This window comes from Rhopalosiphum maidis, chromosome 1 (genome assembly GCF_003676215.2).
Source record: "Rhopalosiphum maidis isolate BTI-1 chromosome 1, ASM367621v3, whole genome shotgun sequence".
Taxonomy (NCBI): Eukaryota; Metazoa; Arthropoda; class Insecta; order Hemiptera; family Aphididae; genus Rhopalosiphum; species Rhopalosiphum maidis.
In genome coordinates this window covers 57,119,752-57,132,489 of record NC_040877.1, presented here as the reverse complement: position 1 = coordinate 57,132,489, position 12,738 = coordinate 57,119,752, and the positions used below count along the sequence as shown (strand labels likewise).

At 29.0% G+C, this 12,738-nt stretch overlaps 1 protein-coding gene across 2 annotated transcripts; it reads right to left on the bottom strand.

The window, feature by feature from the left end:
* Positions 1 to 3,384: 3,384 nt before the first annotated feature.
* LOC113550556 (facilitated trehalose transporter Tret1-like) lies at positions 3,385 to 11,057 on the bottom strand. 2 transcript variants are annotated; one of them, XM_026952477.1, is made up of 8 exons: positions 10,859 to 11,057; positions 10,651 to 10,784; positions 8,059 to 8,203; positions 6,985 to 7,247; positions 6,328 to 6,638; positions 5,361 to 5,474; positions 5,001 to 5,290; positions 3,385 to 4,018 (listed from the first exon to the last, which is right to left on the bottom strand). In XM_026952477.1, the coding sequence occupies exons 3-8, from the start codon at positions 8,156 to 8,158 to the stop codon at positions 3,660 to 3,662; spliced, it is 1,437 nt and encodes a 478-aa protein (XP_026808278.1). In that variant the 5' UTR covers positions 8,159 to 8,203; positions 10,651 to 10,784; positions 10,859 to 11,057; the 3' UTR covers positions 3,385 to 3,659. The 2 variants fall into 2 exon arrangements, with proteins under 2 accessions (XP_026808278.1, XP_026808279.1); XM_026952478.1 differs by lacking the exon at positions 10,651 to 10,784.
* Between the last annotated feature and the right edge of the window lie 1,681 nt (positions 11,058 to 12,738).

The window sequence follows — 12,738 nt, the reverse complement described above, 5'->3', positions numbered from 1 at the left end:
ACCTTTTGGTTGAGAAATAACTGTTAACATAAACAAAAAATAATATTATAACTTATAAGTATAAATGTATATATCAATATGTAGCAATTAAAATACAGAGTGACTTGAATAAAGTAATAAATTCAGTCGAGTAAAAATAATTTAAATGAACTTTTTAATAGTTTAATATAGGCATCTACTTCAAGCAGCTATTATCTTCAAACACTTTATTTATTTCCCGCCAATTCATTACCAAAGTATAAATTGAGATATTGTATAAAAAAATAAATTTTTCTTCTATAACTGTGTAAGTTTAATCAAATAATAATTACGTATAGAGTGTAGACTAATTTTAACATCTCAAATTCCTTAAAACAAAAAATACAATATCAGTATAATTATTAATTACTAACTAATTATTAATTGTAAATTCAATTTTAAACCTTTAAACGTTCATATAACCATACATTTTGTTTATCTTTTAATGAATTATGTATACAAAGAAAAAGAAATAAACTATGATAAATAATAAAAACAATTTATTAGAAAAAGACACCCGATGCTTATTGTTTATACTTTATACCATTTATAACTAAGAGTGCCATTTATTTATGGGTGGAGGTGTAAGTTATACATTTGCACTAACTTTTTTAAGACACCTTCTTTAGCCTCCAAAAAATAAAATATAATGCCTGTCGGTATAATCGATATATTTAAATGTTTAATATTTTAAATCATATAATATGATTTATTGAAACAATATTTTTACAATTTTTTTTATTGTATTTCATTAAAAAAAAAATTGATATATTTCGACAACCAAAAAAGAAAATTAATAACAGAAATATATTATCTAAACATTAAGTACGAGTGCATAGACTGCCAGTATTTTTGTTTTTATAAATTTTTATTCAATTAATTAGTTATTATTTATATTTTATAAGTGTATTTAGGATTTACTATTGCACCTATATGAAGGAATAAATAAAAAAAATTGTAATTTTTGTAGCTATATAAATAGTTGTGACTTATAATGACGAGATACCCACCGGTTTTAAGGAGTTTTGCAGTAATTAACATTATTCGTATATTAAGAACATGTGTACGTAGGAAATTATTTAGTGTAAGTGAATCATTAAGAAAATATTGCGTAAAAATTGTATTCTGTGGTTCTATTAAATACGTTTAAATTTTAAATTTTATATTTCAATGGAAAAATTGTATTATCTATATCTACTCGTATTTTGCTTTTATACAATGTATATGTCAATGCACAATTCTGTTTAATGCAGTGTTAGGATATCGTTGAATACAAATTATGATATGAAATCTCCATATTGTGTTATACTCTTATACTGTTATTGTATCAATTTATCGATATAAATTCATAAACATAAATTAAACATTACACAATGTACATGCAATATTCTAATTTGTAATATACACTATACAGTCATGCATACAGGTACGCCACAACAATATTATTATAGTATATCGTCTGGTCTGTCCTTCGTCAAACTATAGACATTGACCAACTAAAATACTGTCGAACCACAATATTTTAATATTATTATTATCATAAATTTGACCATGAAATTCTAAACGTATTGTTACAGTATCAAATTTGTATAATCGTTAGAAATAACGACATATGTTTCAAACTTGTACAACGTTTACTCGTATAAAATTATGTAGATTGACGTGATAATAATAATTTGTCACAACACGAATAGCATTAAAATATTCAATTCTATTCTATTCCATTCTGTCGTTTATTTATTATTATTTTTTGAAGACTTCTTCAAAATGAACAACTACGCGTGAAATCAAATATTAACATGGTCGTTATACGTATGACAATCTTATCCTTACGTACTTGCGTCTAGCCTTATTATTTTACCAAGACCGTTTAAATAAACGATGGTAACCATCACTCATCACTCATTAGCCATCATCGGTTAGGTGCTTGCAGTAAACGGTGTAGCTTTGTTTGCAATTATCCGCTTGAAACAAACAATGCATGTATTATGTTTGTACAGATGTAAATATGTAATATGTATAAATACAAATTTAAATTTAAATAATAGGTACTCGTAAATAAATAATATATACAAGTTTACGATTTTATTTTTTTTTAAGTAGATATTTTGTTCTTAATTTTTTGCGCAATTAATAGGTGGGGCTTGAAAAACTTCTTTAAAAAGGTTGAAGCATAGACCCCATTTTTTGATAATCATTATTCATGTGCATTTAATATAAACTTTTACTAAAAAAAAATAAAAAAATAAAATTAAACAGCTCTAATATATTTCTACGCATATAACGTAGTTGATATATTTCATGAAAAATTATAAAAATATTACATTCATAATAAGCACAATGCAAGCTTTTTTACGGGGAAGGGGTATGACTTATTTTATATGTGCGAGGTCTTGGCCATTAAAACTTCCAGCTTCGCAATAGGTACAATATTATGATGGTTTCTCGGTACCTACGTATATAATTGAAATGTAATATAAGTTTGTTTTAGTGTACTAACAATACGATAATAATCATTTTATTTTGTCAAATTACCTTTTTAATCCTACTCGACTTCGTTTATTCTGCATCCCTTAAAAGTAAATAATTCATATACACGTCATGTTTGAGTAACTTCATTACTTTTAAAAAGACGTACTTACATACCTACGTAACATAATATACAAATAAATAAATTATTAAATACTGTCATATCGTTGTACACGTATATTTCAATATTAATTGATTCATATTATAGCAAATTATTCTGGGTTAGTTCGCTGGTAATTAAATTAAAACTGTCAAAAACATGACGTTTTTTAATTTGATGAAAATGTATGTTTAGCACTTACCGAAAATAACGTAGATTTGCCATACGTCAGACTTTAATATTGACGTTTCTACCTGATACTTGACGTCCTTAAGAAATTTGATAGTACGTTCGTGGAGATTTAAGGATTATGCGGGATTTAGTATTGCTTTGTATATTATTGTGATAATACCGATTGGCGTTTATATGATGAACAAAAAATATTCAACAATGTTAGTAAAGATCAACGGGCTGTGACGATGACTACGTTTTGTTATTTAGATTTCAGTCATGACGTAACACACTTAATGCATACACATGTCAATTATAGTCTAACGCTATAAATAATTTGCTATTTTTACACTAAAAACAAATATAAATAAATATAATATATCAAAGTTATAAGTTATAACTATTGTAATTTAAAACTTTTTAGCCTTTAACCTATTGACAAAATAATGTAATTATATTTTCATTCCTATAATTGAATATTATTACATGGAATATTACCTTATATTTTATAAACTATAAAGTGCAATATTGTAACCATTGACCCCCTATACCAATGAATTCTGATATTCACGAGCAATACCTTATATTCTGTTATAATTTATAAACACAGTTCACAAAATAATATAATATAATAACTTAATCAACTATAATAGTTCATCTATAACGAAGCACACACCTAAAAAATATAAAAGTACAACTTAACCAAACATTAATATTATAAAACGTACAAAAAAAAGCGTGTATGCATTATTTAGAATAATAATGAATAGTTAAAATAAAAATACGTACACAAATATTAAATCATAAATTAAAGTTTTTAATTTTTGTTAATGCAAAATATTCAGGATGAATTTATTTGATAGGTTTTTGCTAATGACAAACGGATTTCGTCAGCATTCTTGTTGTTGGTCTCGGGTATGAAAAACAAAATAAATAGATACCCGACAACCGATATGATTGTGTAAGCCAGCCATAAAGCTACGGGCCAGTCGTCGACCAGTGTGACAAACGTCTTCATCACTACGAACGACAATATCCAAGAGTACGAGACTATGCAGGACTGCGCGCGATTTGAGTGATCGGCTCCGATCAGCTCGGTGGTAATGAACCATGGTATTGGTCCCAATCCGAGCCTGAAGAACGAGATGAACGTACAGACTATGATTATCGGCAGTATTTTCAGGGAGTTCTCCAACATGCCTGCGAATAGAATCGGAACATATTATATGATATTTTTTTTTCTTATTTCCAAGAATAAGGAACGGGTGGGAACTGTTTACCACATTACTGCTACCCGACCCCTATATGAAATTATCCGCCGTTACACCCAAGTCAACTTCCGTTTAATAGTAAATGGTAATAAAGGTGTTGGGTTTATACCAAGCATGGTTATTACAATCGGCTAGAACATGCATCATAAAATCAAACATTTATACTATGATCGTATGAAGTATTATTATTGTAATCGAATTAATATTAAGATGGCATGTTATTTATGGTCCTGGTTTGGAGGGTGGGAGGTTAATCAGTTGTTATTGATCGTCAGAATTCGTCTGACGCGAGAGTACTTACATTTCCGTACTAATGTGTATGGTTACAAAACACGCGAGTTAAAAGTTACTAGCCACGAGATCTGCAGTTACAATAAGGACCGGTACTAAAAATATATACATCGTATTGTTATATTATTCAAAAACCAAATATAAAAAGTTATAAACAAAATATTTTTTTAAGGAAATTAAATTGTTTTTAATCGCAAATAAAGAAGAATTTTATCAGGTGTGATTTATCGTTTTTATTTCTTTGGTAAAAAATAATAACATTATACTATAAAATACAACCACAACTGATAAATTTCCTAGAATTAATAAAAATCTAGTTATTGCATACTCGTATTATACATATTTAAAATATTTTTGAACGCGCGCGTCAGTTTGCGCTAATAAGTACATAATCTCAACATGTATAATAGTGATCACACGTCACAGAAACATAATACAATTTTTTTAACTCTTCACTATCGTATTAAAATTGATTGTATAATTTTCATTTTTTTTTTTCAGAAATTTTCAAAAGCATTAAGGAATACCTACAACTACGACGACTTTTGCAAATATTGTCATCGCGCAAAAACAAGAAATTATAAGAGTATATATGCATAATATAAATAGGTAGTACGAACCTTTGTTCAAGAAATAGAAGTACATAGTCAACATTGCCAAGCATGCCACTACAACTGACGACGAGACGAGGAGAAGTCTTCGGCGGCCCACCCGGTCGATGAGGAAAATGGTGATGCCCGAACCGATGAGCTGGAAAATGCCGGTTATTATCGATGCCGTGTTCGGCGCCACCGACGAACCGGATATGCTGAAAAGTTTTGACGTGTACTGTATGATGGCTCCTGCACCGGACAGCCTCTGCGTGGTAGCCAACCCAAACGACAGGACGACCGCCTTCACGAAAGCTCGCCTTAAACAATATAAGTTATCATAATATATCGTCACGGTTGCCCGAGAACGTTAAACCAAATCGTCCGTACTTTCTTCCGGCCGGTTGCAAGTTCTTCTCGACGGGAAGCGCGTCGTCTTCGGTCTGCAGTTTCGCGAACTCATCGAACGCCACACTAACGTCGAAGTCATCTCCATACAACCATCTGCATTACGATAATACAAGTCATACCAAAATCCTCATCGTTACCCGCGCATAATAATATTTTACAGCGATCGTTTGAGGCCGATTTATTCTAGTACGATCTGATAACGCCGTTTTGACCTAATTGGCGACGATGTAAGACTTCTAAACATACACATTAAAGTATGTATTGCCTACACTAACCCCTTAAAAACTGTCTGTGACGGACGCGATAAACCGATATCAAGAGCCACCCGAGTGTACTTGCGTATTTACGCGTAATAATATATTTTCTTAAGAATTTTTTCAACATTTAATTCCTTGTATGTTTAATGGTTATTTATGAGTTTCTGACCTTAAATAAATATATAATTTTTAAAAACATGTTAACTTGTTGAAATAATTTACCGTTTATTACCTATTATTTATTTTTTCAAGAACTCTTTGCTTTAGTTTTGTGATTTTGTGTGTTACAATATGGTTACGAATAATATCAAATTGTAAAAATTAACATAAATAAACATCAGCAAAACATTTTATAGACGTTACGACAAAAAGAAAAACAAATGCGGAGGAGATTAGGGAGATATATATCCTCCTTGAGTCCCCTTTTTTAGCTTATATTTGTGTTTTTTCATTAATCACCTTATCAGTAAGTAATACAACTCTGGGATTCACTCTCCTCTATGAAATCCTAAATACACCACCGGCGCGCCAAAATGTGCGTTAAGACTCAAAAGCCGCACGCGGCGTCCGTCGTCCACTTATCGGAAATACGAAACCCAAACGCTGTACCCCTTCACCACCAGTTAAGTCACACCCCAGAGTTATCCCGGGGCACGATCCACTATAATTATTTAGGGCGATGGTCATACATTAGGGCTGCTTTGGCGTCCACGAAGCGCCCTCGACTGTACAGGAACAACGGCGATTCGGGCATGCGCCAGAAAAGGGCGTAAAACACGAGCGGAAAGACGGCGCAGGTGAACGCGAACATGGACAGGCCCAGCAAGGAACTGGCCACGTACGAGTACAGGATGCCCACGCACAGCATGAAGTCGAGGAACACGCCACCGCGACCGCGACACACGTCCGGCGCCACGTCGTAGTTGTACAGCGGCACCGCCACCGTGACGGCGCCCAGCGACAGTCCGCAGAGGAAACGTCCCAATAGAATCAAATACACCTGCCGCCGAACCGTATTTATTATTATATTGTTTTTGACGCTCTGGCGAGATTCGTGTACTAATACGTAATAATACAAAACTAATTAATGAAAAAGTTGCATACAAAAATATATTATGCGGAACCTTTGAATGCACCGTGGAGAGGAAATTACAATACATTGATTTGTAAGAATACCCGAGAAATCATAATATAATGCGTATTCATGGGAAATATTGTATTTCTTTATGTAACCGGTGAAATGTAATCAAATGGCAAATTTTTAATTTATATTTTTTTTTATATATATAATTGTAGATACGATTCTCATAAAATAGTATACATTATTTTATTGTATATATACTTACGTCATTCACGAAGAACATGATTAACAGCCATCCAACCGTCATAGGAATCGCGAGCGAAAGAAGAAACTTCTTGCGTCCGAAGGTTCGCGATAACCCACCAGCCGGGAGCGCGCCCACGAGGGCGCCGATCAGGTATATGGATACGACCCACGACGTCTGGTCCATGGTTTCCATCATGAACATGGTATCGGCGACGGTTTCGGGATGTTGCGGTGCCGTCCAGCCACCGACCACGGTTCCCGAAGCGAAAGACATCACAGAAGCTTTTGGCAAAAAAAAAAAAACAAAACAAACTTACTTTGGCACCGAAGACGAATAAGTGAATATGTATAAAATTGTATACATAACACTATAGTCTGTGATATGATACATTAGTATTTTAGTAAATTACAATACGAAAACATCCAACATCGTACTATAAATTATGCATCAGATGTCGACGCACTGAACATTTTAAATAGGTATGTCTTACAGCACAAATACAACTTTAAAAAAAGTAAACAATAACTTTTTAAGTCGTTCAAAATTGAATTCTTTATTTATTTTTTTAATAAATCCCGATAATGGATATAAAATTACAATTTGTAATAAACTATAAACCATAGATAGCAGTGATGATATCCGAATAAAAATAAATAATATTATAGTAATACGTGCTAAAGAACCACATTTTAAGCTGTGAAAAAAATAAGTTTGGAAGTAAGAAAAAGAAAAGAGGTAGGTATAAGTAGACGACTATTTCTCATATTGGATCATTAACATATCTTTGGAATTGCAAAAAAATAAAAAAAAAATATTTTTTAGCGTTTTATTTTATATATATATACGTTAATCATAATAACAATTGATGTAACAATAGTAACCGATAACAGGTGTAATAAAAAAGCGTCTTACGAATTTTAGATGGGTTAGTGAATATAAAAACTGGGCCGTAATAATAAAGTCGTAATCACATTACGTGCCCTAAATCAAAATAATTATGAATTGTATACCACAAACTTACAAGTTAAAAGTCACCTCATCAAGCTATACCTTAAAAATCGTTATAGTGTTAAAATAGTATGATAATCTTACCGAGAAAACTCGCCAACAGCGAACGCCGAATCGAGGGTTTTTTCGACGATAGCAGTGGCCGTTTTTCCATTTCACCACTGAACGACGATTCGGACAACATGGTATACAATTATACACTGCTGCAGCTGTCACTGAATTTAATTTTCTAGAACGATAATATATTATTTATAGTTTAATATGTTACATTCACACAGAATAGATTGAATATTTATTACATTCATAATAATTTAAGTACACGTAATTTTTATACTTTAAATATTATTTGAAATTTCCAAACAACAATCGTTCACGTTATCATCAGATGTATTTAATAATTTCTCTTGTACAATATTTTATTATACTTTTTACTATTTCCTGAAGGTTTAAATATTACCTAATATTATTATACTATTGATCATATACAAAACGCACCTTCTACTGCGATTATTTATTAGATTTTCTAATCGTAAGCCAAAAATATTTATCAAGCTTTATAAAAGTATATAAATTATATATGTAATATGTAAAATTTAAGATTTTCAATGCATCTATTGAACGTAAAAAGTAATTAAATTAAAATATAATACAAATGTAAAAACTATATTAATTGAATATTTAGTGTTAAGGTACCTAATATATCGTTATTGTTGATTTAACAAAACAATTATTTAATTGTATAGTGTATAAAGTCTGAAGCAAAAGTAAACAGTAGATTAATATGATTTATAATAATAAATAACACTGTCATTAAAATATTTAATTGAATATATATTATATATATATATATATATATATATATATATATGTGTGTGTGTGTGTGTATGTATATTATATATAGAAATTAGAAATGCAATGTTTTGAAATGCGTAGTTTTAATATATACGAGTATAATATATATTTTTTAGTTCATTTCAAATTTATTAAATAAATTATTAATTTATACTTTGTTAAATAATAATTAATAAGCATATTGATATTTTGTGATTAGGGTAAATAGAAAAAGAATCTGATCTACTTGTAATTATTATTGTCCAATCTGAAAAGTCATCATTTGCTAAGCACCTAAATTGTATTAATTATCAAGTGTTATAATAAATTAATTATAATAGAAATGTTGCAAAATCTATGGTAATTTAAAATAATTTTTGATTAGTTATTGAATATTATCAAATAAATGTACCTATAAAATTATTATCTTTGAAATAATTAAAATTCTCTTTGTGAGCATGTATAGTAAATTGCAATTAATAATGTAAAAACAGTGCAAAAACATTAAAAAAAAACAAAATGTTATACCTACTCCAAAATAATAACTTTTTCATTTTAATATGAATAACAACCAAAGCTTTCATATTTTTTTAGTATTTACTCATTATCAGCAATATTAAAAATTATGTAAAAACATTACAGATTGATCCAATAGAGATAATAATAATACTAAAATATAAAGTGACCTTTTTTTCACATTTACAATAAAATTAAATATACATATGTGATGATTGAAAATTTAATATTAGAGATTTTTTCACTAGACCCTCGAAATATTACTTTCTACTTAGTATTTGTATAGTTAAATAGTTACATGATTGAAACATAGATTTATGTTATATATATATATCTAATAAAAAAAACTAGAACAAAGAATTTATGTTACCCTAAAAATATTGTTTTCTATTTATTGGTATAATATTGTGCAATACTTAGTACGTGTATAGTTTAATACATAGTTACATAATTATATACACACGCATATGGTATAAACATAAAGAGAGAAAAACTAAAATGATGAATTTATATATTATAAATTTATAAATCATAACGATCAACATTGATTAGCATTATTTCGGTTAATATTAACCTTGTATAAGTCGTTAATTAAAAGTAAAAATTAATTAAATTTTTAACATTGAACGAATTATCTAGTAATGTTACCTAAATTATTTCTTTTCAAGTAAATAAAATAAGAGCATGACTATTTTTAATTTAATTTTAACAATAATAGTACTTTATTTATATATTTCAACATAAAACGTTTTATTGCGTACCTTTCATAATTTAACATATATCTAATTATAAAAACATATTTATGTGTAGTTTGTATTATTTTTAATTACAAAATATTAGGCACTTATTCATTACGGATATGTAATGTGTATTATGCGTACCTAACTAAAAACGATAAACCATTCGGAAATTAATCACCAAAAAGAAAGAAATAATGAATACCATATAACTAATAATGGTAATATTTTTTTGGGGGAGTTAGTTAAGCGTATTATGAATAATTTAGTAATGTAGGTATACACAAATACAAACACATATAATGAATTATAACCAATTTATTATACTTCAGATAGGTAAGTAGATACTTTAAATAATAGTAGAAGTATTGACTTTCATTTGAGTTAAAATAATTAATAAATCCTTCTCCGTTAAAATCGAAAGGTATCATTTTTCAATGTACTCGTATATAATATGTATATTATATATAATGTAATAAATGCATATAATTCAAATAATCATTACCAGATAATATTATGCTGTATTATGATGTTTATGCACTTAAAAAAATAGCAGTTTATCATATACGACAATAGAACGTATAGTACCCACCTTTATTCTTTACACTAAATGCAGAAACGATTTCGGTAATAATATTATGCGATACTTTAAGTCCCAAACGTGCAGATATGAAACAACGACATTATTGATATTGAAACATGTGACTGCGATTCGTTAAAATATACCTATGACGTATAATCACAGATATATAATATTTTGAACAACTTTTAAATACTGTTCTGGACATAATTTTACTCACAATACTATAATAATCGTTCCCGGTGCAAAATTCACGGGACATGCAGCGGTGAGAAGTTCAACTGTAATTCGATATTAGTTCCGACGAATTTCGCCGCTTAAATATTGTGGTAAAGACGATTTTTGCAGAGCTCGTCTTTGTAGTTGAACTGTGTACACATCACAAGCATATAATATAAGATATAACCTACAAACGTTGTTCTGTGATATTATTCTTGATAATGGGTGTGTAATGGTAATGCGTATAGGCGGTACTCCGGTCGACCGACGGTTACGTCTACACTTTTTTTCAGTTATCGAAACCGGTTTAGACGCTTGAGATGAGAAGTATTTGGCCCCGAGTTTTCCGTGAAAGGTATACACTGACTACAGCGCGCCGGGTAGGCATCGTAGGCAGAGTTGCCGGTTTTAAAGTTAAATTAACTTAAAACGCGAAGAAATATTCTTAAATATTGAAAACATATTATCCGACGAATACGTAATATGTCCCGAGGGGCGGGAATATAATTTTTAACACATTTTAACTTTTCCTTGGCGTTTATAAACGATTAACTAGATACCAAAATGATACACATATGAGATATAACTAATATTGGTACAATTTATTTATTCGTCTTTACATCGATTCACTAATTCACAAATCTTATAATAATTATATATTAAATAATATTTATAATAATGTCTACTATTAGTTTATCATCAGGTCTTGACGTTTTTATATAGAGCCCTAGACAAGCTTATTTTTCAAATGAGATTCACCTTTTTTTTAATAATTGTAAAGCAGGTGACTTATTTGGAAAATGTTTATGTATATTATGATCGAAAACAAAAAAAGAACATAGATAATATGTCAACGGTTATAGGTTTGAAAGATGGATGCTATTTGATGATCTGAAAATTACTAATTAATATTAATCAATTATCTAAATACATTGTTAATTTGTAAAAATTCTCTGAGTATAGTGTAATAAGTACTTGATTAAATATATTACGTTATACACACGCCCAATCTGAGTTAAAATCGTCTTAAACGCAAGTAATAATATAAGTTCTTAAAATTTCAAAAAATAAAAAATAAAAAAATTGAATAAATTCATATTAAGGAAAACATAAAGGTGGCAATATGTGTTACTGTATAAGGAAACTCCTACTCAAAGATGCTATGTTTAAAACAAAAACATGATAAACAGTAAGTTAAGCTTTTTGAAAAATAAACTATAATACTACTTTATTTCTACATATCAACCAGTTTCTGTGTTCAATTAATAATATATATACAAATTGTATAAAAATTATTATACTATGGTATTTTATACATAAACTATAGGAAGTTCTAACTAATAATAAAATGTTTCACTTACCTTACCGCATTAATACTTATTAAGATGATAATATTAAATCGTAATAATCTAAAATAAAATAAAATAAAGCGAAACACTTTATGTGTAATACAGTATTAATAATATAGTATAAAGCTAAACGAAATTGTCTGAACTAGTACAAATATACAACTGAACAATAATTTCAACCATCAAACCTAAATTCGTATAATAGTTATTAATTGTTGTCATATTTTGAGATTACAGTTTTAATAACGACACAATGTAGTAATATATAATAGATTAATAGTTCATATTATTGTAAATATATGTAGCATTATTAGTATAAGATACACAGACATACATCGATTACTCTACAGAATAAGTAGGTACAATAACGGAAATACATTCTTTGGATCCATTATGGAATACACGAGCCGGGGTAAATATAATTACACATTTTCTAATCACTATTGATTGTAATAATTGTTTTTAAATAGGTTCTTGTTAAGATAAAATTCTCTCCAAACTGCAAGTCTAAATAATTAGAAGTAAAAATAAC

Coding starts and splice junctions, on each gene's coding strand:
- LOC113550556 (XM_026952477.1), bottom strand. CDS start 8,158: ATGTTGTCCGAATCGTCGTTCAGTGGTGAAATGGAAAAACGGCCACTG. Junction 6,639..6,984: donor TCATGTTCTTCGTGAATGAC/GTAAGTATATAT, acceptor GTTCGGCGGCAG/GTGTATTTGATTCTATTGGG. Junction 5,475..6,327: donor GACGCCAAAGCAGCCCTAAT/GTATGACCATCG, acceptor ATCGTAATGCAG/ATGGTTGTATGGAGATGACT.